General features: G+C 39.6%; 2 protein-coding genes across 3 annotated transcripts in view; one reads left to right on the top strand and one right to left on the bottom strand.

Moving 5' to 3' along the window:
- Positions 1 to 27,872, top strand: part of LOC127419545 (molybdate-anion transporter-like) — a 189,806-nt gene that overhangs the window by 81,483 nt on the left and 80,451 nt on the right. The gene's annotated exons all lie outside the window — the stretch shown is intronic.
- The window catches only part of LOC127419544 (retinoic acid receptor gamma-A-like), a 74,146-nt gene that overhangs the window by 14,644 nt on the left and 31,630 nt on the right, over positions 1 to 27,872 (bottom strand). Inside the window, exon 1 of one of the 2 annotated variants that reach the window (XM_051661038.1) lies at positions 20,361 to 20,957. The exons of the other annotated variant lie outside the window; for it this stretch is intronic. Coding sequence (XP_051516998.1) covers positions 20,361 to 20,505 — 145 coding nt within the window. The 5' untranslated portion in view covers positions 20,506 to 20,957. Of the gene's footprint in view, positions 1 to 20,360; positions 20,958 to 27,872 lie in introns of those variants that run through there. 2 annotated transcript variants of the gene reach the window in all.

The following is a 27,872-nucleotide window of genomic DNA, read 5'->3' as shown; positions in this document are numbered from 1 at the left end:
TAATAAAGTTAATTAGTAATTAGTTTTTCACACAAATGTTTTGATTCACTTCAGAAGACATTACTTGATTGACTGGAGTCGTGTGGATTACATTGATGCTGACTAAGTGTGCTTTTTGGACTGTCAAAAATAGGTGTCCATTCACTTCCATTGGATGAAGCTAAAAACCTGGGATACTTTCCTAAAAATCTTAAATCATGTTCTGATAAAGAAAGAAGGTCATATACATCTTGGATGGCCTGAGGGTGAATAAATTATCAGCTCATTTTAATATTTGGGTGAACTATTCCTTTAACATGTCTTTAGAACTAATTTCCCTATAGCTCCACCCCCGCCCACCCTAACTTTAGGGGGTCAGGATTCTAGGGGATTAGTCTGAGTTGACTGACACTGGAAAGCGAAGACAACACAAACAGTTTAACACTAGCAGACCGATAAGCGGTGCAGATAAGACAGGTAGCTCATCTCTGTCACAGAGTCAGGGGGCAAAACTTCACCCTGTGTTGTTGTCTTGCTTACAGGACAGCCAAATGACATGGTACATTCTCCTCTCTCAGACAAGGTCTTGTTAAATCTCACAAAAATGACATCAGGCCTTAGCAAAAGTCATGACTTTGAGAGATTACATCTTAAAATACCATTTTTAGACTTCTTTATTTAACATTTTATAAATACGAAAAGACGCCAAAAATTAGATGTAGTATGTAATGCACACCATCGCATTCAGGCTCTTCAAAAGCTAGTAACCTTTAAACAATTTTTTTACTTTTGCCCTTGATCAACCTCCATATTCAAGTCCCCAGCCTCACCCTTGCCATTTTTTGACACACAAACCCTATTTTTCTCTTGTTTCCTGGTCCTAAATTCCTCAGTGCAGTCCTGCTAGCTTTTAATAGAGGCCCCTTCTCATAAGCCAGGCCTATAAAGGTGGTCTCATGGCTGGACTGTAGGCCCCATCCAGGCTGGTGGGGTCTTTATTAAGACTCTGACACCTCGGGCAGCCATTCACACCACCAGCTGTAGCCCTGGCTTGTAAAAAAAAAAAAAAAGGCCCAATCATAAAAATAAAAAAAAACAGAGAGGCTCTAAAATTCTAACTTTTATTGCTCCACCTTCTTCAGCCACCTTCAATGGGAAGCCTAAACTTAACCTACAACCCCTCCTTCTCTCTCCCACCACAGGGCTCAGCAAAAACCACCAGCTTGGCCTTTTACGAGAGTTTGGAGACTTCAAAAGAAGAAAAGAGGGCATAAAAAAGGAATTTGATAGAAAACAGAAAAGGGGACAAGGATGGAGGGGGTGAACAAGTAGAGGCAAACACTCCTCTTCAGGGTTGAGCTAACATACAGTAGAGCCCTGTGTTCATGACCATGGTTACAAAGAAATCACTTATTCTTCAAGTGAGAGTGAGGAATGCACAAGCTTTTGCAGTCTATGATTTTGTAAATTCTGATAGCAACAGGAAATGCTAAAGCGAAGTTACAGTGAGACATTTACAATGGAAATTAATTGGGAAACTTTTTGAAGGGTTTAAAGGTAGAAATTTGGAGCTTATAATTTTATAAATGCATTTACATTAATTATTCTATAAATAATTGTGTATTATTTGAGCTGTAAAGTAGTTTTAGGGTTTTGGGGTTTACAGCGTTACATTGTCATGACAATGAAGTTGTAAAATTGGATATAACTACACAGAAATATTTAGTAATCATTTTTATCATACTTAAATCATGTTAACACGCATATTGTTTACGTCTTGTGGCTATACTTTTTATAGAGTATTTTAGCATTTACAGATTGGCCCCATTCACATCCACTGCAGGTGCCTCACTGTAACCCAGATTTTTCCTTTTTATAAAGAAGAGGGTCGAGTCGAAATAAATGTTTGTGGTAATCAACATTATGCAACAAATGCTGTCGAATTTGTATTAAACATGAAATATTCCTTTAAGAACTAAAATCTGAAACTATCAAAACATCATCACACTGCAAAAAACAACATTACAAACAAGTAACATTACAAACTAAAATTGTATAAACCCCAAACATGCATGCCATCACAACATGCAGGTGTTTTGAATACTTCATATATTCTTTGAACTAAATGTTGCAATGCAGGATCAATGACTTCCCTGAAGCTTGCATGAACTCATTTGTTTATGTAGTAATACTGACAATATGCTGGTAATAATAACAAGTGTTTTAAAAGCCCCAGAACTGCATGCGGCATGAAAAAATGGCTAATGATTGACACCGTCTAAGTGGCAGAGAGACGGGTAAGTTAAAGAATGGTAGGGCAAGAGGGACAAAACTCCATCAGGATCTCTCAACAACCCGCGATGGTTGCTGCCGTAAAAAGCCTGGTTGCTTTCCCTCCCTCTAACACCTCTTTCCAAATATCAGTCAACACTTCTCCCAGGGTACACAATGGGACGGGTTCTAATGTCAACCCAGAGGCCCTCTCGGCATCCCCTCAACTGAGCTATCTTCTGTTTGGGAAACAAAGCTCTGAGAAATGAGAGGCCTCCTTATCAGCTCTCCAGCCAGTGACTCAATTTGCATGACAATGTGAAGGCAGAGGGCGGATGGCTGGTGATGGAAGGACAGGTAGAGACTGACTGCAGTTATCAGTAAACACTGTTCATTTCCTGCCTGGTATTGTGTTTTTCTCCCAGACACCTCTCTCTGTATCCTCTGTACACAAGTATTCCAGGTGGACCGTCCTATGTTAATCCCACTGTCAACCTAGACAAAAAGCCCCTGCACTATAGGAAATGTCCATATGCACACAATACACTCCACACAAGGGAAAGTAAACACACACATGCACCAAAAAGATTAATAAACATACATACTGCAAAAAATAATTCTCATTTTTAGATTCTTACTCCATTTTTTTATCTTGTTTTCGAATAAATATATGTAAACATCCTTAAAACATGATACATTTAATTGAGTTGCAAAAAGACTTTAAGGCAACGGTGCATTTGAAAATGCATTGATTTCGCTACATTTATGCCTCTTTTCCACACTAGAACAGCATTTTCCTACATCAAAAATGGAGCATTTTGAAAACAGTCTCCATTACAGCATACTTTGGAAAATGGTGACATTATATAAACATGCATACATACTATGAACATATCCTTATTGCCAAAAAAAAATGTTTTTCACAAAAATTACGTTGGTATCACAATAAACATCAGGCTACATGAATAACAGGAAGTGAGCTGTGACTCAGAGTTTCTATATTTTGGTTAAAAATGAAAGTATCCATGTTTTAAAGTATCAGAGCAGAAAGAACAAGTGTCAGTGTTTATGTGTTTTAAGTGTTGCAACACTACTTTTAGCTGAGCAGCATATGACGCATTGGCTTCGGAACAACTATTCTTTCACAATACAAGAGCAGATTTTGTGTACGTGACTGTGGGTGTGATTGAATCTTCAGTGGAACTGTGTTCCCAAATCTAGTCTTGGCATTTGAGTGTGTGTGTGTGTGTGTGTGTGTGTGTGGGCAGTTTAGGTGGTTTACGAGGACATTTTTTAGGTTACAAACTGGTAATTACAAGGGTATTATCCTATAAATGTGGTTTAAGAGGACATTTCTAGTGTCCCCATAATTCAAATCGCTTAAAAAAACATACTAAGTTTTTTTGAAAATGCAAAAAGTTTTTTGTGAGGGTTAGGTTTAGGGTTAGGGGATAGAATCTATAGTTCGTACAGTATAAAAACCATTATGTCTATGGAAAGTCCTCATAAGGATAGCCGCACTAACGTGTGTGTGTGTGTGTGTGTGTGTGTGTGTTCAGTGTCTCTAAAGACTCCCATTTGATTTGCAAATATAGTTCTCTGCGTCTCAATTCCTCTTAAGTATTTCAGCATGTTGGGCGTGTATTTGCATGGGCATAATCCTGCTTCCCTGCACTGAAAGCTCCCATATTTCGTTTGTCTCATATTAAAGGGATAGTTCACCCAAAAAAAAAGAATATTCTGTAATTATTTACTCACTCTCATGTTGTTCCAAACCCCTACAACTTTCTTTTTGTTTTCCTATGGATAACAGCAGATGTTGCACAGCATGTTAGTCTCAGTTGCCGTTCACTTTCATTCAGTGGTGTAGTAGTGTCTGAAGAGGTGGGCGTACTGTGAATAGCTGTAAACCCGCCAGATTTGACAGGAAAGATCCTGTGGAACCCTAACTCAAATCCTAACCCTAACTCAAACCCTAATTGCCTTCAGATGGCTGTTTTATTGTAGGTAAATTTAATATTTAAACCACCTCAGCTGCAAGTTTAAAGTTAATCCATAACTGAGATTTAAATCAGAGTTTAAAGTAATGGAGCAACAGGATTAAAGTCAATTCAGATTTACTGTGAAATTTAAATCAGGATCAAAACAATTATTTAAATGTAACCCTGGTAATTTTTAAACAAAGTTTAAAGTTTGGTGCAACAGAATTATGAGAGAAACCTTGATTTAATCTAAATTTAAGATTAATCCTGGTTGGTGCAACCCAACCTTAGTCTACCTTTAATTACTCTTTTAAGTCCCTTTGAATGATTTATAGTTATGTGGCTCCCTCTGGTGGACAAACAGTACTGCATTTTATGCCTATGAAGGCCTTATATACAGTTGAGAAATTAGGTATTTCTTATGTTACAGCCATGCCAAATTGATGAAATTTTGCATGTTACCTCAGAATGTTCTTTTGTGCATGTACACTAAGTTTTGTTAAGTTTAAAATATGTGCTCACAAGATATGGGTCAATTAGTCATAATAGGCCATACCCAAAAACCTATTGGCTAATATCTTCTGTAAGATTTACCATATCAAAATTCTTTTTATAGCTTTTTGTCAGGAATGTCTGTAGATAATGTATACAAAGTTTGAGTGAATCGGGCAAACAGCCTAGGATGAGTTTGAAAAAGTGTGACCACAAAAAATGTCTTTTTGCAGAAATGGAAATTCATGTGACCACATGATTTGGATGCACAGATGGATTCACAGATTTTTTAAATTGTTTTTTTTAACCTATACAGTTCTGGAGTTAATTCAACTGCTTTGAGCACAGTTGCACATTTAGGATTTTCTTAAGTTATAGTGCCCCAGCATAAAAAATAAAAGAAACTCAGCTTGTTACCATTATCTTGTCTATGTGTATAAAGTTTTGATAAGTTTGAAAATTGCGCTCACAAGATACGGGTTAATTAGTCTTTACAGGCCACGCCCCAAAACATATTTGCTTATATATTAGGAACGATATGACGTATCAAAATCCTTTTGATAAATTTTTGTCAGGAAGGTCTGTAAATGATGTATACCAAGTTTCATGGCAATCGGGCAAATGGCCTAGGACGAGTTTGAAAAAGTAGGTTTTTCAAATAAATCAAAATTGGAGAAAATGTTTCATGCAGAAATGAAAATTCAAGTGACCATATGATTTGGGGGCACTGGTGGATTCAGAGAAGCTACAAATGTTTGTTGTAGCCTATATGGTTCCAGAGATATTAGCAAAAACACAAATTAGTTTATTATAGCCCCACTGTGTGGCCGATTGTCACAAAATTGTATAAGCAGATTCGTGTAGATACCCTGCTTGTGTAAAGCAATTTCCATAACCCACAGCCATTCCCAATACGAGTTACAAGGTGCTTAAATTTGATTGGCCATTGGTGGCCATTTTTGTTAATTTGTCGAATCAATTTTTTACAATATGTTAGCATTTGAACCAAAGAAGATGCATATTTAATTTAAACTTTGTTGCTCAAATGGCTGCAAGATCATCACAGTTTTTTTGTTGTAGTGCCCCCTATGGGCAGAATTGTATGAAACTTTGCTGACATCTTCTAAACATCTGGTTGACTATGTGTACCGAGTTTGGTTACATTTGGAGTTTGCGTTGAGTAGAGACTGATCAATTACTCAAATTGTGTTAAACCGAAGGAATTGTATAGTTAATATCTTCGGAATGATTTGACTTATCAAAATTCTTTTGAAAATTTTTTGTCAGGGGGATCTGTAGATGATGTATACCTAATTTCATGCCGTTTAGACTAATGGTCTATGAGGAGTTCGAAAAAGTCGGTTTTTCAAAAAATTCAAAATGGCACACAAAAATTATTGACGGAAATGAAATCGGAGATATACATTTTGTAGGGCTTGACTCAAGGAATCAGAGGAAAAAAGAATTTTGCCCTTACGGTTGCAGAGATATGAGCCAAAATGTAAAAGTGTTTATTATAGCGCCACCTAGGGTCAGATGGGTGTGCGTTTGTGCACCTGAGTAGTGGGGGGGATTTGGGACCATCCTGCCAAGTTTGGTGTCTCCATGACTTACGGCCTCCGATGCCCAGACACTTTTAGGGCAGAAAAAAAATGAAGAAGAAAAAGAAGAAAATCAGTACGATTACAATAGCGTTCCAGCAGCTTCGCTGCTTGGCCCCCTAATAATAATAATTCCCTCAACAGTGCTGCGGCATTCCATTAGTAGATTGAAAAATTTCCGGGTCAAAAGCCTACTTGTTGTTCTACCAGCCTTATGTATCATCACTTATTTTAGGTGGGCATACGCAAAATCCTAAGAGAGATAGGTGGGGCATACAGCGTATGCCAGTGTATACCCTATACTACACTACTGCTTTCATTGCATGTTAGAAAAGATGCAACGGGTTTGCAACAACATAAGGGTTGAGTAAATGATAATAGAACTTTCATTTTTTGGGTGAACTATCCCTTTAAGGCACCATATCGCCATGTTGGGTGGACAGACTGCTTTGTTGTGCATGCAGCTAGTGTGGCAGACGGGCCGCAGATCGGCCAGGTTTTTTGGAGCTGTATGATTGATAGACTGACTGGCAGCCCCCCCCCCATCCCCCCCAGAGCAGTGCCTGATGGGCAAGGACACATAGCCCTACTGCCTGCCAGCTTCCTGATGAGGGGAACCAGCCGTCGTTTTCTCTCTCTCTCTCTCTCTCTCATTGCCCACGGCTTCCTGCCATCACCCAGATCCTCCTTATATGCTGTTGTCATCGTACCACCTCATACAACACAACCACATTTCCTTCCTCTCCATTGCATCACAGTCTCTTTCCGCTGGATGTACTCTCTCTGATTGCAGGCTTTATCTTACTTCAAGTTGCTTTTGACATTTGTAAATTCAGATGTTGCAGAAATTGTAAAACTTTATTTGATAGAATCAATGCTTAACCTACACTCCTTGTCAAAATGTAGACACATTTTACTCAATTTATTTTTCTCTTGATTGTTTGATTTAAAGGCTTAAGCTTATGTGCTTGAAATGATTTTTTCTTTTTTTTTTTGGACAAATATAAAACCATGCTTTTGTATGAATTTCATGACAAATTATTTAAAAAACATTTTTTTATTAAATGGACGAGTTGGAAAAGATAGCGAAGTGCCAGACTGATTTTACTATAATTTCGGCATTAGTAGGTCAAAAGTTTTTCAGCTGAAATCAGTCTGCGTTTATCAAAATTCAAACCACTGCCCCCAGTGGCCAAAGCAGAAAGAGTTGTTGAATGTATGGGCATGTGTGAGCTTCAGTTTTTGGGTGAAATGTCCACAGAGTGGTGCCAAAAACCAAGTTGTACAGTGAGTTGTTTTTAGTTGTACATTTTTAGGGTTGCAACTGTATGAGATTTTCACGGTGTGATAACCATCTCAGAAAATATCACGGTTTCACGGTATCACGGTATACGGTATTACACAATTATTATTATCAGTTACAATGACCCTTAAAGGAGTGAAAACAGAAGTTTTTTTGTTTTTGTTTTTGTTTTTTGAACAAACACTATTATAATTTACAATTTTTTTAAAATGGAATTATGTGTAAAAAAAAAAAAAGTATCCCTTTTGAAAATAAATAAAATAAATAGAAAAATAAGAAAGCTGTCTGTACCTTTAACTCAGTGGTTCTCAACTGGTTTTGCTTCAGGACCCAGATTTTACATTGGAAATCAAGTGGCGACCCGCCATAGTAAAAACGTAACCTGTATTTAATGTATCCTGGGTTGCATTTCCTTTTATGTTGCATAGTTTTGATCATGGTTTTCAAGTACAAGGACATGCATCAAGTGACATTATTTTTGTTGTTGACTTCAACAACAAAAGCGACAGGAAGTTTTCTCTCCCCCCTTTTAAAAATTGAAGAGCATATTTACTTACATGAGCCCATTATTATCCCGTTTGTTTCCTAATTTCAAACCTCATTCAAACAGAACAAACATATTACACAGGAGGAAAGGCTCCTCATTACTATGGTTAGGTCAGTGTAGCTAGTCTTAAATAATAGTAATAATAATAACAAATTATAGTGTTTATGAACAAATAAGTACTAGCTGAAACACATCTTGAAACTTTAAATACAAATGCCACTGTTGATATAAAATGAGGTCTAATAGATTCTACCTTTAGATTATTTCATATGAAACTATAACATTTTGTCAAAATACAACAGTTACTTTTACTCATGTAAAATTGTGAAACAATTTTGTATAGGTGATGATGTATAATGAAAAAAAAATTAGCGCGTAGCACAGTGTTGCTCTTTTCCTCCTCAGTGCTGTTTGGCATGTCAGGGCTACCTACTGTTTGAGAGGTTTGACTTGACTTCCTCCGTAAGGCTTTAAACTAGAAAAGTCTCACTAGAATTGAAATTGGTCACATCAGTTTTGAGGTCTGCGCTCCGCAATATCGAGGGAAGTCCGGTTGTTGCACGCGCGTGCCAGAGAGAAGAGTAGATCATGATCGCGAGCTGGTTCTGTTACACTCGTGCGAAAGTGCAGATGAGAAGCCTTTATCTGATTGTGAGATTATCATAAAATCTGCCTTGGCAGTCCTAAATAGGCTATCACTTGGGACAAAATATCTTCAATGGGAGAACCATGGCATTGTTCTTTCCCTGCTGTCCGCAACCCAGTCCGAATAGTCCTGCGACCCACTTTTGGGTCGTGACCCACCAGTTGAGAAACACTGCTTTAACTCACACACACACTCACTTATGTCAGACCCCTTCGCCTCACTTCTCTCTGACATTTTCTCCGCTGCATGTTTGTGTGGCGCAAGCTGACGAGTCTGACAGGCAGTCGAGGAGGAAAGAAGATGTGCACGCGAAGGTGAGATTCTCCGTCCGGTTGCAATTTTTTCTCAATACCGTAGATAAGCAAATGTACATGGTATGAAAACCGTCAATTTTCATACCATGGTATACCATGAAACCGGTATACTGCTGCAACCCTATACATTATATAATACAGTCAATAGGAATGCATATTTTATTAAACATTTGTCCTAACTCAAACCCCAACCCAAAACCTAACCCTCAAACCCCAACACAAAACCTCACCATCATTGGAGTAAAAATGCAATTTTAGAGTGAAAATGCAACCTACGAATCATACTCATCATTGATTATGTGAACAAGATTACTTTCTGGTTTCCATGGGCCCAGAACCCACAACACGCTCTCAATAGCACCACAGGAAAAGGAAAAAACATTTAAATTGATGCAAAAATGTCTGATGGGAGATGGTGCTTGTAAGAAACTTGGAAGAATGGGTTTGATGTCAGAGGTACCAGAACATTCAGTAGCAACATGCTGAGTTCCTGTGTACTCATAAACAATGAATAGGTGTGTCCAAACTTTGACTGGTAGTGTACTTGGCAATTTATTTGAACAATTTTCAGTTCCTTTTTTTAAAGTTATAATTAAGTGTAAGTTTACCTACTTCCTATGTTTTTGAGCCACTTTTAAACACTCTGCACCACGATAAAGTACAAAAAGAGGTGGGAAATAATGGAGTTGAGAGATGTGTGTGCATTCATTAAAGGTGCTGAACAGTAGCAGTTACTGTCAACAGCTGCCTGAGAGCTCATTACCTGAGCTCCCCCTCCACTCCTCCCCTTTTTCTACTTGTTTCTATGGCCCTCCCCCTCATGTGCTCCATCCCATGCCAGTGAAAAAGGAGGAGTTCTTCCTGTTGCAGTAAGGCTCTTTCTGAAAGGAAGCCCTGTGATAAAACTGGGCTGCCATCCAAGAGATGGCTCAGAGGGAAAGAGGGAAAGATAGAGCAGAAATACTTCCATCTACTCCAGACTGGACAAGACTACGAGTAAATCCACAAGGAATTTACACCCTCATGTCATAACCAGCACACAGACTTGAATACACATACAAACACATATGCACGCACATGAGCCAAGAGTAGTTGGCAGACTAAATGCAGATAGTTATTGTTATCGTCATGGAGTTGGTCAGAAATAGGTCTTCTGCAGGTCAGCACTTTCACATAAGGTGAGCAGAAGGGCAGCAGGTGGGAACTTCTCCAAGTTCTAAGCTAATAGTACTCTCAGAAACAGCACTGTGCATTCAACTTTCTTCATTAACAAATCTTACAGTATATACCCCATTTAATGAATGTTTTTTTTAAAGATGAGCCAGCATTTGGCTGTGAATGGCCCCCTTTCAGTGCTAAACAAGCCCGTCAATGAACACAAGTAATCAATCATCCATACATCAGTCCTCCTTCCTGGATTTCAGGCAAAAAACTAAACAACTACAGGCAATCAGCCACCCTTCCAACCATGACCTACATGGATACTGGCCTTACCACCTGAGAGGGCTTTTTTCTGTTGATCTACACTCTACGGGGGTGGTGTGGTGACGTGTAGTGGTTAAAGCTAAGGGCTTATAACCAAAAGGTTGTTGTATTGAGTCCCACAAGGAGCAATGCATGACATGCCATTGTGAAACTCTACTAATACAAAGTATCCAAGAGCAGACCATTGTGCCCCTGAGCAAGGTATTTAACCTTGGGGTGTTTCAGGTGGGTTGTCATTATAATAAATGTAATATAAGTTGCTTTGGCAAAAGCGTCTACTTAATTTAAAATAAAGGTGTCAATTAGAATCAAAAAGTGTTTACAGCATAAAGCCCATGGGGGACAATTAGAAGTTCCACAAAAAACTTTTTATTCTCTAGATCTTAAGAAAATTACCTGTAGTTGCTTTTTCACCATCGGTTATGAGAACGGTCATTTCCATTTGAGCACAGTTCGGTACAATAACAAACCGTTCCCAACCAGGATTACTCTTAGCTATCCGCATTATCCGTGCTGGTGGAATGCCTTTAGTATGTGGTAACTCACAATTGGACACTTGCTCAGTCAGTCCATTCGAATTCTGATTTTGCAGCACTGTGGTGGAAAAAGAAACTGTATTCATGCAATCAAACCAGGATTGATACTGAATGGCACTGTTCCACAAAACAACAACTGTTCAGCTTATGTAACCTAGAACTTATAGTGTAACACAAAGAACTTTCTAATTTCCAAAGAACCAAACAGCCAACTCAAGAACCCTTTACAGTGGAATAAAGAGCTTGAAATTTTTTTTTTTTTACTGAAGGTGCTGGAAATGAACAGCTGAAGAACATCTATGTATTTTTTGTATTGACCCAAAGGTTTATTCTAGCCCCAAACACAGCTGATTTGGCAAAATGTTTTTTTACTAAATGGGCTTTTTTTGTATAATTTAACTGGTAGGACTCTATCCAAACTAGGCAGTGAGGGGTAATTAGCACACAAAGACAAACAATGAAGGCCTGATTTAGAGGAGACAGATTTCTGGTGCAGACATCCAAATTTGCAACTCCACTGCATCTCCAGCACCCCTACCAGGCTTCATCTGTGCTGTCAGCCCCTGAGTGAGAGTGTCTCCTCTAATTCATCTCCACTCCAATGGCTGGATGCCTCCTCCATGGACACAGCCATTGATCAACGGAGAAGCCAACAGGCAGTGAGACAGCCTCGTCTAACAATTATCTTTGATCTTCTGCTCCACACAGACTTCCTCACCATCTGTCTAGCTGTCTGTGCTCACCTGCTTCAAGACGGGGAACTTGTCTGAAGTGTCTCTCTGCTCGGGACTTGGGCGGAGGAACTCCTTGTTTGGCCCTTATTGCTTCCTTCCCCAAACAATAGAAACCACAAAAGAAGAAGCAGTTGAACAAGCAAGGTTCACACCTTAATCCTGCAAAAAAAGTGTTGGAGTAAACAGCAGGTTTGTTGGACATGCTCTGGTCTCATTCTGTTGTCCTGATCACCAGTGTACGTAATTGTTGTGAATTAGCTGATTGGATTTGGATTTGACCAAGCCTTTGTCTAGCTTTGGTTGGCTATAGTAATTGAATGAGCCCTACACTAAACTTTGCTTTGCATGGCAAGAGGAGCCAAAAGTGCTGTGGCTTCCTGCTGTTTTCATGATTTGTGGTTAAGGCATGTAGTAGCTGTGGGTTTCTGGTGTATATATACCGAGCCTTTCACTATCAGTCCAACAGCCTGGCATAGTTCTGTTCTCTCTAATGGCACATGGGTGCGTCTGTGAGAAACTTCTGCTTTGACTATAGAGAAAATTACATTATGATGTGTGCTTACATGAGTGGAATGTTTCACTTCAGCGTGGCAGTACACTTTCAGAGACTGTCTGAGATGTTAGGGTGTGGACTGGCACACTTCGTAGAAGCTGGCAATTGCGAAGTTGCAGAGCAATACCGCATGCAATCGGATGTCTTCTAATAACTCAAGAGGTCAACAAACAGATCCCAGCCGTAACCTTCATGGAAGTCACCTTGAAAGGCAAATCCGACTTTGAGTTACCCACAATAAGTTTTTTATTTTGAGCCAACACAGCTTTTCTAAATGGAGCATAGACCATCCGAGACGCAGACCTGTCTTTCCCCTGCTCATATTAAAGGCTGTGCTGAGACTTCAGACAGCAGATGATCATTTAAAAAGATGGATGTGTGGTGGTAAAGTACAGATGGTCGGCCCTAACAAGCATTCTCGTGCTCTTTAATGGCTGATTTAGGATAACATTTTCTCACCTCCATCTGTACATACACATCAAAAAAACTTGAGAACCCATCATACGGCAGGTTGTTTTTCGCATACCAGAGCTACAACAGTATTTGTGATATGAAATCATGGATATAAACAGTCTGAAAGTATTTTCAGTACCTTGTAGGCGCTACAGCAATAATGTCCATATCTTCTCATTATCACTAAGCACTGAGATAACGTTCAATATTAAAACTTGCATAGGAGGCAATCTCAATGTTTGCAAAAGAGCATACTACCTGAACCAATGTCTTCCAATCTGATCGCATGACAAGTTGTAATAATTAGTACGAGATGGCAAAATCGTAATAAATTGTGCAAGTTGGTTTTTACTCCCATAGAGGAAAATAAATGAACCAACAAACAATATTATTAGGATTGTTCCTAAGTTTAACACCAACCCCAAACCAAACCATGATTTCGAGTCTAAGAAAGCGCATTACAGGTTATGAATATACATCTGTATTGCATACATAATTACTGAGTAACCAAATTTGTTCACTGAAGATTCTTTCTTTTTTCTTTTTTTTTTAATTTCTCCCCTTTTCTCCCCAATTTGGAATGCCCAATTCCCAATGCGCTCTAGGTCCTTGTGGTGGCGTAGTGACTTGCCTCAATACGGGTGGCGGAGGACAAATCTCAGTCAATCCGCACATCTTATCACATGGTGAGCGCGTTACCGTGGAGACATAGCGCGTGTGGGGCTTCACGCTATTCCCCGTGGCATCCACGCACAACTAATCACGTGCCCCACCGAGAGCGAGAACCACATTATAGCGACCACAAGGATGTTACCCATGTGACTCTGCCCTCCCTAGCAACTGGGCCAATTTGGTTGCTTAGGAGACCTGGCTGGAGTCACTCAGCACGCCCTGGATTCGAACTTGCGACTCCAGGGGTGGTAGTCAGCGTCTTTACTTGCTGTGCTACCCAGGGCCCCACTGAAGTTTCTTTCTTAAAATAAAGTGTTGTATAGGAGACTAGCTAAAATTTGTTGCCTGTATTTTATCGATTTGAAATTCTTTTTGTTGATTGATTGGTCTCTATGGGAAGAAAAGTCATAAGAACCTTATGACACGATATCTTACATTTTCACCATCTCATGCAAATTATTACATGTTGTCACAAGACTATGTTGTTTCTTCTAAGAAGCATATCTTCATCAACAGTGCTAGTAGCCCAATCTGATTCTCATTTTAGATAAAATGAATGATTGACTGACTGCTGGTTTCCACTGCAGAGTAGAGCAGGGCAGCTTGTGCTATATTTCGGCTCACCTCTCCACAAAACAGTGAGCGCTAGCAACAATGGAGCCAAGCTGTCAGTCAACAACATACTGGTAACAGAACTTCTCCCCTCACACTGAGCTCACACATGGTTTCAGACTTACACAGATCCTGCCAACGCCTCGCCCCCAGAGAGAATCTGCCAACCAGTCACTGGAGCTCTCAGTAAACAACCACTAAATCACTGGACAAAAGGGAGGTGATGGCCAAACTCTGACAGCCATTGAGTCTTACCCAGAGTTTCAAACCCATGATGCTTGGCCTCATTTGTCTCTCAGAGACCCATGAAAGTGAGCCGGAAAAACAGCTAATTAGCAACACTTCTTGAACAGAACTTGGGTAAATTTGGAAGGGCCAATGAGTTTGTCCTGTAAGCGCAAAACATTCATCGTTGCTGTTCTATGAGAGCCGTATCTGTCTTATTTACGGTTCTTTGACCCTGCTAAGATAATATAAACTGCCCTTACAGCAGCAAATGGATTCCAACGGCACACTGTGGAATCTTAGTGGCCTCGTCAGGGCTTAAACAGGGTTCAACAGCCATCATCACAACAGCTACCGCTCTACCTTTAAATCATAGTAACACTCTACACTCTATACATTATTCACAGATACAGATGAAAGTGGGTGTTGCTATGAAGATGCAATAGACTCAAAAGCTGCTACTATAGATGGGTTTTTCTCACGAAACCTTTCAAGAAAATGTCCTGGTCATATTTAACCCCAAATCAAAAATATTATTATTTTTTTAAGTATACTGTATTTTTCATAAAGAAAATGAAGCCTATATTTAGGACCATTAAGATTTTTTTGCATTCTGGCATTATTTTCAGGACACGTAAGCATATTTTACACCCCAATTCTCATTACCGTAATACATCTGGATGTTTCATTTCACTATTTCCATTGTTTTAAATGATGATTCTCATTACCATAACAGAATTTTTTTTCTAATTAGTAAAATCAATAAAAATGAAAGGCAGTACCAAGGGAGTAGTTCTACTGTATGATAAATTATTTACAATTTAAACAATATATAATTTTGTTTTTATATTGCGAAGGAGAATATCATAATGAGCATCTTTTTCCACATTGCGTTATTAAGAATTGAGGGTTAAAATGTGTATAACTGTCATGAAAATAAACTCACAATGTAAAAAATCTTAATGGCCCTAAAAACAGCCCTCATTTTCTTCATTTCAAATCTAAATTCATATTTGTTTCTTTTGATTTTGGAGTAAAAATCTAATTGTCTTGACAGATTTAGTGAGAATCACCCAGCTACTGGAATGACTGCACAGAAAAATCTTTTATATCTGAAAGATCATGGTTTAGAAAACAAATAACAGTTCATACAGGACAATGTATATCTCACAACAAATATCTATCTACAGTATATAAAGTCACATAAACAAACAGAACACCACATGCACTTGCAATCCAGATAAAAACTTAAATAGAGTTTTTAAGGACCTCACAACACCACTGATGGCAAAAACACATCAGAAGTGATATTTCTTAGTGCAAAACAGAGAATGGGCATATTAATGCTTGTGCATGGGCTAAAATGCTCCTGAAACAAAGTACAGGACTGAATAACGCAAGCCAAGTAAATAAGGGCACTTATCACATGCTATGTAGAAACACTATTTATGGCTGGTTTTTTTTACCAACATCAGAAAATCTCTACAGAAATAAATACGAATACCATTTCCTCCAGCATACACACACACACACACACACACACACACACACACACACACACACCACACAACCATCAAATCAACCAAGTATCGTTTTTTATTCTCCTGCCTCCTCGGGCACTCTAATCTTTTAATTGAATCTTTTGTAATTATAATGAAATAATTAAAGACTTCCATTAAAACAAAAAATGAGAGGCTGCGAGTGACAACGGACACAGGAAGCCCTCATTTCCCTGTCTTTCACGCACAGCTTTGTTTCAGAGTCCTTATCAGACTCTGATGTGGACAGCATAGTTTGCAGAAAAAAAAACAATGGAGTGTGTGTATGAGCTCAGGAGATCAGGACAGGAAGATGATCTGAGATTGTACCCATGAACCTTAAAAAACGGTCCTCTTTATAAGAGAGCTAGAACAAAAGCCCGCCATCCGATACTAAATAAAAGCCCCAAGAATTTGTAAAATAAACCTCTCAAGAAAACATACTGTATTGTGGTTGATGACTTCACCTCCTAGCAAAACAGTGTGTGAAATTTGAAGGGATAGTTCACCCAAAAATGAAAATTCAATCATCATGTTGTACCAAACCTGTATGGCTTTTTTATTAAGTGGAACACAAAAGGGTTAGGCAGAATGTTAGTCCCAGTCACCATTGATAAAATAATAAAAGGCATACAGATTTGGAACAACAAGAGGGTGAGTAAATGACAGAATTTTTCTTTTTAAGTAACTATCCCTTTAAGAGATAAACTAGCACATAAAAAGAGAAACTCGGAACAGAAATGTGATGCTATCTTTCTAGCTTATAGATTACTAAATCACCAGCCCACTTCCTTTTATTGTATGACTCAATAAAGTCTGTCTTCAAAGTATGACACAATAAAAATAAGCTCTTTCACTGCTCTTTCCTTTCAGAGATGGAACAAGAGCAGCACATATTGGCATGAGAGCCGACATTAGTCCATGCATAGCCTCTCCTTAACCTCTGACATTGAATTAAAAAACCTGCAAAGCTCTTGAACTAAAGAACATAAAAACAGGAAAGACTGGCCACACTGACAGTGGCCTGAGATTCTCTTGCTCTTCACCTCTAACAGGCAGCAGGGGGTTGAGAATGGTGCAGTGGCAATGCAAGCGACGACACTTCATTGTCAGCTTGGTTTACGGTGTGGTTCAAGTTTCCACAGATGCCATTACAAAACAACAGAGTGGCACATTTCTGTGTTAAAACAAGTGCAAAGCACAAGCACTATGTGGTGAAAACAAACCTAAATCTAAATGCTATCCACCACATAAAACATCTGAGTCCCAGTTACAGAAGTCTTTAAGAGAACAAAACTTCCATACTATAGACTGCAAAGGTTTAAAAGGGCTGAAAATGGTGTAATCATGGCACACTAAAATCATGTAAACACATGTAGTGTTTTGTGGCTATACTTTTGACAGTGTGTATTTTAATGTTTATGGACTGGACCCATTTACTTCCATTCTAAGTGCCTCAAGGCCCCTGCACACTCCCTTCGAAATCAAAGAACAAATGGATGTGACTGTGACATAATTTAGAACAATATCTGGCCAAAAAAGTGTTTTTGGGGTTGTTTCGGTGGTTCGTAACAGCACGCCAGGGCGAAATTTTAGGAAAACTTCGTACCTGCTGCTTAACACATACTTACTGCCAATGGTCCACATCATCGGTAGGTGTGACCTGGAGCTCCACCTACTTTGAGGCCGACAGTTAATTCCTGTTCCATCAGTTAAGATCAGTCAACATGAACACACCGGTGTGCAGATTTATTAGCGAGCTGGTGCAACTTAGTGTCATTATCAAGGAATCAAATGTACACAAATACTTTTAAGTGCACATTCACTCTTTTGTTTTATGTTGCTTAACTCATGTGCCTTCTGCAGCGTAAGATATCTGCCCAAAGTAAGATATGCAGTAGTATCAGTGTCATCATAAACAACAAAAACAGTGTGTAATCAGGGCATATTATGTCTGCGTATAGCGTGTAAGCGCATTAGCTCCATGAATTCAGAAAGTAACCAACAAAGTACACATCTAATGCATATATAATACTTTAAATCATGTCGAGTAGTTAAAACAGCTTCTTTTAATGATCTTGAGTGAATTCTACTCGTAGAATGAGGCATGTAGTCATTGATAACACATTTTAATTTCATATTAGTTTCATCTGTTTTACATTCTTGTATTCTTGAGGGTCCTTATATGTAAATGTTCCTCTAAACACCTCCCCCAGCATCATGGCCAGTCTCTGAATGTTCGCAAACAGTATGTTGCTGCTCAGCTGTTTCAAACTTCTTTTTACCTCTGAACGAAGAACAAAGAACTTCTACGTAAGTGTGCTGGGACCTTTACTCTAACCAAAATTTTTGCTCTTTTTTTTATTTTTATTTTTTTATGAAATTACTTTTTGTGGTAATCAACATTATGCTGTAAACGCTGTGGATTGAGCTTCATTTATATTGAACCTAGCACGTTTCTTTAAGCCATGGTGCTCACATGGGCACTGCATGTCCCCCAATAGCTACAATTTGGAGACAACACGATTCAGGGCTGAAGTAAATGAATGAATATGCGTCCAATGAATGGCCAATGGAGTTTACCCACCTGTCTCTAATGAGATATTGGGCTAAAACTTTGATTCATTTGTTTGAAGAGGACAATAAGGAGCAACTGTACTGAGTGTATGGAACCCCGGCGATCCTGCAGTTGGATAGGCCAGCCTTGTTTACAGAGGTTACTGGGCACAGAGGGCTGTAACCATACACCGCTCCAGCTCTTCCCTGAAGGCAGCGGGATCTGTGCGATTGCCACTCAATCTCGCCTGTTTCCTGGAACCAGGAAGTAATGGAACTTGAGAAGCCGCGGTGCATCGGAGGACTCGATTTCCAATGTGGTTCCTGAGTGTGTGCTTGCGTGGCGTTGGTGAGACATGACTGATTAAATAAACAGATTTCATCTTGTTATCGTCAGGGCCCAGGCTGAGGAGAAGAGGCATTATGGCCCTGGCCCCCCTACCCTCCCCTCCCCTCTGGGTCGAGCTCAGACAGGGCATCTGTCTTCATTAAAGAGAACCCAGTGTGGCTGACAGCCACTGAAACGTTGGTGTCTTCACGATTAATGAAGACGGATGACTCGCCCTCAGAGGCCGAGAAGAGGGAACAAAAAGCAGAAGTTTCGACAAATACAAATGGAAAACAGTGGCGTGCATTTTAGGAAAAGCTTGAGGCTCAGAAAGGCTAACAGCAATGTTTACTGAACTGGATGCTTTTCTCAGGCCGCATCCACACTAATTTGTTTTCGTTTGAAAACTCTGTTTCCTAATGTCACCGTTTTCCAAAATATGTTGTATTGGAGAGCATTTTTGAAAGTTCAGAAGTCTTCAGTGACTTCTGGATGAGAGGTGTAAATCTAGCGAAATGAATGCGTTTTTTCAGTGTAAGCGTTTCAGTGTAAGTTTTCGAAAGTCTCAGTTTTCAGTGTAGATGAGAGGTGTAAACATAGCAAAATCAATGCGTTTTCAAATTATTTCAAATTTAGTGTGGACCTGGCCTAAAATACACAACACGCACTCTCTCACATACAGTCCAGTTCCCCCTGTCGCCAATGAAAATGGACCCCAGTTTTGTATGTGTCAAAGCTGGGTTGTTTATAGAGCCAAAGGCTGTCTACAGTTTGGAACAGAGGAAGGAAAAATAAAATGATTGCAATGTTGAGATAAAATGGAGCTCTCCATCTTTCAAACTTATTTCCACAGATTCGACTTAATCATGAACATTCCACTCAATATACTGATGTCATTTCTTTACAATTTATGTCACTCTTTTTGTCTATCTCATTGAGTTTCTTATGTTTCCAAATTTGAGCTTTCTATCTGTGACACATACTTAAAAAATGTCCTTCCCTTTTTTTTCCACACACTTTTACGCTTGTTTGATGCTGTTGTGTGGGCTGAGCCTTGGTCAGGCATGCCGGGATACCAGAGCTGTCAGGCACAATTGTGAAGTGAAGAAGACAAATGCAATCTGCATGATTGAAATTATAGCACAGTGTCAGGTTCCCCCCCACCTACCTCTCTCTCTCTCTGTGTGTGTTTCTCAAACACACTCTCTCTTTCATCTCTCCCTCTCACATTACTTCCTTTCTGTTTAACTTTTCATCAACTGACAAGGTCAAAAATCAGGTTACCCACACTGTTGGTGAAACCAGACTCTTTTGCGACAATCATGGAAAACAATCAAATCAAACAGCACTATCTCTCTCTCACACAGTCTCTCTCTCCATCTCTAAAATACACAAACACAGCATGATGGATGCACAGAAGCAGCTTGAGTGCTCTAACTTATGGTTAGTTTGGCACGAAGGGTCCTTTTCCTGCAGTCCTGTTTAGGTAGTGGCATGACAGAGTGACAGATAGATAGAGATGCAAACACTTACAACGTACGCTGGCCGAACCCGTCCAAGCGAAAGGGTCCAGTCCGGCATAGAAGGGGCTCGCCTTCCGAAGCATACAGGCACCCCGGTTAGTGACATCATAGAGTTGGCGGGGACCCATGCCCAGTGCCTCCATACAGTCGAACATAGTGCGTCACCCACCCACCTCCAACTAAAAGCGATTCTGAATGCAGTCACCTACTTTCCCTCCGTCCCGTTCCCTATTAGATTCTGTACTGGCTCACGTTGCAAAAAAAACAAAAAACAATAACAACACCCGCAGCTACGACAGCACTAAATCCCTCACTGGAATTCCTGTACTCGGGATTTGCGTGCCGCCTAATCCTGCTGTTTTGCTCTTGTAAGGGTTTCCTCTGTATGTTTTTCCCTCCGTCCCTCTGTCACTCTATCACGCTGCTTGTTTCTCTTTCCCTCGCTGTCTGAACTGAGGCGCTGGTTGCTGGCTGGCTAGGCTGCGACTCTGCACTCGGGGTGAGCTGCTCCTAGCGTGCTGTAACAGACCTAAATAACAGCCCCACATAGCACTCCCGGCTCTCAGACACACTGGAGCAAACCAACTGCCTCAGCCGTGCACACACAGAGGTGGGTGGAGAGAGAGAGAGTAATCGAGGGGAGGTAAGAGAGAGAGAGAGAGGGGGTGGAGAGAAAGAGTGAGGGCCACAGGGAGGGGCCACAGTGCTTGTGTGTGTGTTTGTGTGTAAGCTTGCCAGGCCTGATCTGGTTAGAGGACAAACTTTTATTTGATTCTTGCTGGCCTCTTCTTGTCTCTTTTCTGATTCATATTTCAGCATGCACTACACATAAACACTCACTCTATCTCTCTTTCTCTGACTCTGCACCTCCCCCTTTTTTCCCTGCAGTAAATTTGAGAACCCCCCCCACCCCCCACCCAAACCCGTCCCTCAGCCCCGTCTCTAATCATAACCACATTAAAGTCCACAGAGAGAGTGAGCAAGAGAGAGAGAGCGAAAGAGAGAGAGCATTGTGCAAGCAGCAGATGCCAGGGCAAAATTCTCTCCTTTGTCTCCACAAAAACAGAGTAAATGACTGATGGCCACTGCTGTCTCTACCTCATTAAGTATGTGGCAAATATTCAAAGCCCCTCTGGCTCTCACAGAGCCTTTTAAAAGAAGAACTTTTATTTAGTTTGCAGGGAGAATCCAAGCACTAGAGGACGCCAGGCAGGAGACCAACAGGAAGATGAACGCGGAATGGAATGTCATGGCTCGCCTTCAGACTCGCAACATAGAAATGATGAATTCGATTGCCTTCCCATGGGCCTTAGTCAGGGTAGACCACATATTTAATTTGACGCAAATGAAAATGAGCCTGTGAGGGATGGGAGTACAGTCTGCTCAATGTGATTGTTCAGCTGAGAAAATTTGATTAGAAATGTGTCTTTCTAAACAATTTCCAATGGACAAAATCTCATTGGTTTGAAAATTTTATTCAACCTAGGCCCTAAAATGTGATGTAAATGTGTGTGATTTTATATACAGTATACATAAGTAAGCCATTCATAATTTGATTTCACCATAAAGTATAACCACTGTGGCTCTGTTGCGCAATAACCAAAAAAACAAAACAAAAAAATGCTCTGTTTATTTAAGTATCCCAACCATCCTGAAATAGCAGCAATCAGTACATTAACATACACTTTAAAAGTTACATTTCCATCAGACTTAAACAATAAAATGTCATGTAAATGCTGTAGTCCAGTGCGATTTTGCGATGTCGGACTAACAGACCTAGATAATGTGATTATAGCTCAGCTTCGTCCAGCAACATGTTAATCAGACCACAACTGGCCTCTGTGTTGTGCGATATCCCAAAAGCCAAAGGTGACATGCGACGTGTATTAAACACTTCTTAAACTAACAGACGTCCTTAACTTAAAAATATTCAATTACGTGTCATAAAACCTTGACTATGCAAAACTATGCTGTAGCTCAATTATCAAGAATCTGTCAAGTAAATGTCCAGGTCATATTTAACCTCATATCCAAAAAAAATAATATATTTTGTAATAAAGAATGAAGCCTACATTTAGGGCAATTACAAGCTCTAAGCTCTGCAGAACTCCCCATTGGAATGAATAGGAGATTGCGGTATTTTTGGCAAAATATTCTCATAAACGGAATGGATCATATTTTTACGTGGGCTGGTATGAAGGGTGACATTGTAATGCATATTTATCTTAAGTGTTTTGTAAAAGAAATTGTTACATTACAAAGTAATTTGATTAAAAACTGTGGAGAATGTGAATCAGAATCAAGGCAAATGATTATTACTTGAAACTACTTGTCACTTGAAAAGAGAAAAACTTTTAATTTAATAGCGATTACTCATTTTGATGCTGTGAACTGTTTATTTACTATTGCTTTTAATATGAATTGAATCAATACATAAATAAATTAATGTTCAGTTATTAGCTTTAATTTACCTTGGAGCAAATGTAGGTGTCGTTGCAGATGTTATACACCGATCAGCCACAACATTTAAACCACCTGCCTAATATTGTGTAGGTCCCCCTCGTGCCAGAAAAACAGATCTTAGAATAGCATTCTGAGATGATATTCTTCTCACCACAATTGTACAGAGCAGTTATCTGAGTTACCACAGACTTTGTCAGTTTGAACCAGTCTTGCCATTCTCTGTTGACCTCTCTTCAACAAGGCATTTCCATCTGCAGAACTGCCGCTCACTGGATATTTTTTGTTTTTGGCACCATTCGGAGTAAAGTCTAAAAACTGTTGTGCGTGAAAAACCCAGGAGATCAGCAGTTACAGAAATACTCAAACCAGCCCATCTGGCACCATCAATCATGTCATGGTCCAAATCACTGAGATCACATTTTTTCCCCATTCTGATGGTTGGTGTGAAAATTAACTGAAGCTCCTGACCCGTATATGCATGATTTTATGCACTGCACTGCTGCCACACGATTGGCTGATTAGATAATCGCATGGATCATTGTTGGTGCCAGACGGGCTGGTTTGAATATTTCTGTAACTGCTGATCTCCTGGGATTTTCACACACAACAGTCTCTAGAATTTACTCAGAATGGTGCCAACTGCCAAAAGCAAAAAATATCCAGTGAGCGGCAGTTCTGCGGATGGAAACACCATGTTGATGAGAGAGGTCAACAGAGAATGGCCAGACTGGTTCGAACTGGCAAAGTCTACGGTAACTCCGATAACCGCTCTGTACAATTGTGGTGAGAAAAACAGCATCTCAGAATGATATTCTGAGATGCGGGTTGGCGCTATCTTATTTGGCGGCACGAGGGGGACCTACACGATATTAGGCAGGTGGTTTTTATGTTGTGGCTGATCGGTGTATGTTCATTTGGGAATAATGGCTGACAAAGTTTAGTCCATAACATGATCTTCACCAGATTTATAAATATATAAGATTTAAAAAAAAGAAAGAAAGAAAGAAAGAAAAAAACTGCAGGTATCCTCTCTGGTATATTGTGTCACTATTACAAATGACCCCGCAACAAATTCTTTAGATTATTTTTATAAAATCCATACTTCCATAGGCTGTCATTGGAAAATAGCAAATGCCTGTCAGAGTAATGGCGGAAGTTTTGCTCTTTTGATTTTAGTAAAATAGCACCAGGGCATTTTCTTGACAGGTTTCATGAGAATTACCCAACCATGCATGTAAACGTACTGATTGACTCAACCGATGACGTTGAGTTTAGGGCAGATTATTCCATTACTTTTGAAATTCCATTTGACAACAATAGTGGCATAGAAATTAAACACTTTACATTTAAGACAATGCTTTCTCTATATTTCTATCCCTCATAGCCGTGCATTCATTTGCTGTGTATTCTACCCTGACTTATGTTTCTTGGGCTTGTCATACCAGTACTAGATTGTACCATGTGGCTCACAAATAATCAGCTAATTCAACATGTCTTCTTGCCAGTAACCTACACAACCCCAGTTGCCCAATTCCATTCCAGCCCTAAATTAAGCCCTCAATCTCCAATAAAACTACAACATACATATACCTCTGCCACACACAGGCATTCAGGACTACATGACCTGGAAAAAAAGCCCTATGAAATAAATAGCTCTGCCAGTGTTAGTGCCAATGGCTTTCAATGAGTGAACAGCTGGGGAGTGGACGGAGTCATACCAGGGTTCAAGTCAAGCAAACAGCTGAACACAATGCCAGGAGCAACAGAGGTGTCTGAGCTTCGGCCGTGCCTCATCCATCTTCACCATCTTCCCCACCCCCGTCAGCTTGCTGGTTGTGGTACGGCCCAGCCGCCTAAGAAAAGACACCATTTCCTGTCAATCTGTGTTGCTGGTTGGGTTTTCTATAAACACATAGTGTCCTCCCTTCCAAATACACTCACAAACGTTCTGCTTTTCATTTTCCAAAACCTCCCATTCTTTTTTGCACTTGCAAAGAAACAAAGAGTCCTTCTCTGTGCACGTCGGGGCTTGCGCTGAAAATGGTATTCATTAGGCTGTTTATTGATCTTGTGGCTCTTGACTTTGTTATGGTTCTCATTTATTTTCTTTAGGTGACCCTCACAGACACAGAAAGGAAGAGAGAGAGAGGAAGAGAGAAAAAGAAGGAGAGGGAGAGGAGAAAATGAGTGGGGGAGTCTGAGAGAGAGCACTTTAATAGCCCTTTTGTTTGAGCAGACAGTAAAGTACATCAATTGTGATGCTGAGGTTCTTCATGTAATTGTTGTGTCATAAAGGAAGAGAGTGACAAAAGAACAAACTAAAGAAGAGATCAAAAAGTACAATGGTGGAAGGAGGAAGTTGTGAAGTCTAATCTACTCTTTATTCCAAGGTGAAGGAGCAAAACTTTAAAGTCCCTAATTATCCATGAATCTTTAAAAGGATGTTAAGTTACAGTGTCTGGCTTTATCATAGAAAAACAGAAAGAAAAAAATTATAATTTATTCATTCATTTTTTCTTGCATTATTGTGTTAGAATGATGCATCCAAAAATATCCTGATCAACAAAGACTTTTCCTTAGTTCCTAGACACGTTTTGTCGTCTTTCTCTATTTTTTCCGCAGTTAAACTTCTGCTGTAGCTTTTGAACTTTTCTGGCTTCTGTATGATAAAGTACTTGCATTTTTGCTAATTTGTAATCCACTTTGGATAAAAGTGTCTGCTAAATAATTAAATATAACTGTAAATGCAATGTAAATGTCACCTAGTCTGACATATTGTCATTCAGAGACAGAGTGTATCCCTAAAAGCGACTAACTCTGCAGTTTCTTCTCTCCCGCTGAAAATCTTTTGTTAGAAACTGTTCCGTGAAGTCTGAGGGTGAAAAAAAAAAAAGAGTTGACTTGGACATTTAATCCAACTTCATAGTGCTGACCAAAGTTCCTCCCTCCTCCCTCCCTTCCCCAGCCTAGGAGACTGAACTCCAGAAGAAATCCCCACTGGGCCACTAACTTTCCCCCAACTTATCCTGCTCTCCCTCCCTCTCTTTCTCTCTCTCTCTCTCTCTGGAGTTCAAGCTATTCTCCATCACTCTTCACCACTCTGTTTAACTCCCTCTTTTTCCCTCCTTTTCCTTCTGTTTTCAAAGTTATAGTCATCCAACCCTGCTTCGGTTTTTAAACCACCACAGAGGAACATCTTAAAAGACAGTTTTATTTTCTTTCAGTCTTAAGGGCCTGAGCAAATACGTATATGTCTCCATCTCTCTCTCTCTCTCTCTCTCTCTCTCTCTCTCTCTCTCTCTCACTATTCCCTCCTTCCTCTCATGTGACAAAACTCAGATGACAAACAGACCTAGAACTGCTGGAAATCCATCTCACTTAGCTGGCTCTCGGTCATCTCTGCTTTCCAGGCCAGACAATCTGCACGAGATGAGCCGATCTCAGGCGACGAGTCACCTACCCATGCCTTAGAATCAGGTTTAACTGCTGCATGACTAACTGATGTGGACCTCAGATAGCAGACACAACACATTAAATATATTAGCCAGGACTCCCAATGCTGGTCTGCAAGTGTGTTGCTCCATTGGAAAGAAAAAACACAAATGATACTTTCATATCTAATTTGTTATTCCCAAACAACGAGATTTAATGGAAGGGATAACTTTTTCTTTAGTATATTTGTAAGATTATTTTTATTAATATTATTAAATTATTATATTATTATTTTCCACGATAAAAATGCTTTTTCAGATCGCAGCTTTCGTGGCATTACCACAAAAATAATTTTGACTCGTCCCTCGTTTATTTAAAAAAAAAAAAGCAGAAATTGCGGTTACAGTAAAACACTCACTGTTTCTAAAGTAAGCAAAGATGTAAACAATAACTGTTGCTATCATTTTAGTGTGATAAAATCAGGAATCTACCGGTGTTACAATGCTACCAAATAACAGGGTATACTGCATTATGTCGTCATGACAACGAAGGTGTAATATTGCATTTAACTTTACACAAATATGATTAGTAACCAATTTTAGCGCATCAAAATAATGTTAACACGTATAATGTTTACATCTTGTGGCTATACTTTTGAAACTTTGTGTATTTTAAAGATTACGAACAGGCCCATTCGTTCTGTTTGTTTGTTTGTTTGACCAGCCCCACACAGCAAATTTGGCTTTACCAATGACACAGGTTTGGGTGAGACTACAGTAACTACCAACAGTAGAGTACCATGTGTTGATCGACCAATGGTAGATGGGGGAATGTTTGGGAAACCCGTTTGAAACAATCAAATTACACACTTCAGCTTTAAGTAATGTCACACATTGTGCACAGATTTGCCAAGATACAAAAGTCTGCAATCAAAAGTAATTTTGAGATTTCAATATGAATTCAAACATCAGATTCTTCCAAGACCAGATTTTTTGAGCTATGCTATCCACATTCATCGTAAGGCTCTTTTCTCTTTCAGTACTACATGTCAAAAATGGTCTCATTTGTGTCTATTTTTATTTCTCCTTGGGACCAAGTTGATACTTATCAGCATAACTGAGAACTCCATTATGTCTCCTGAGCTATGAAAGAGCACCCTCTGAGCAATTAAATTTTCCCCTGGAGATGCAAATGTTTATAAGAAATATTGATTGAGCATGCACTGCACATGCATTTTTTTTATTTTTTTTATTTGTGTACCATGTTAAACAGCTCAGGGTGTTTTGCATGTGTTGAGGCTAAGCAAGACCATCATGTGTGTGAATGTGCGTGTGGATGTGTCGAGACAGACTGCCAGTGATGACAGAGACACAGAACACCACTTCATTTCAGCTCCGTCGGCACACATATGCCTCAGACTACCAAAACGCGTCCTTGCAGCTGCATCAAGAAAAACTCAGATGTTGACACATACACATACCATTCAAACACACATTAAGTGTGTTTTACTCAATAAACACACACCTTCGGCACACACAAAGCACTTTACAACACTCGATCTAAACAAGATATCCAAAGCAAAAGTATGCATGTTTAAACATATTGACACATTCCAAATTTCCTTGCA

Source organism: Myxocyprinus asiaticus, chromosome 28 (genome assembly GCF_019703515.2).
Source record: "Myxocyprinus asiaticus isolate MX2 ecotype Aquarium Trade chromosome 28, UBuf_Myxa_2, whole genome shotgun sequence".
NCBI lineage: Eukaryota > Metazoa > Chordata > Actinopteri > Cypriniformes > Catostomidae > Myxocyprinus > Myxocyprinus asiaticus.
The sequence above is the reverse complement of the archived record's forward strand: the minus strand, read 5'-3'. Positions and strand labels throughout refer to the sequence as shown.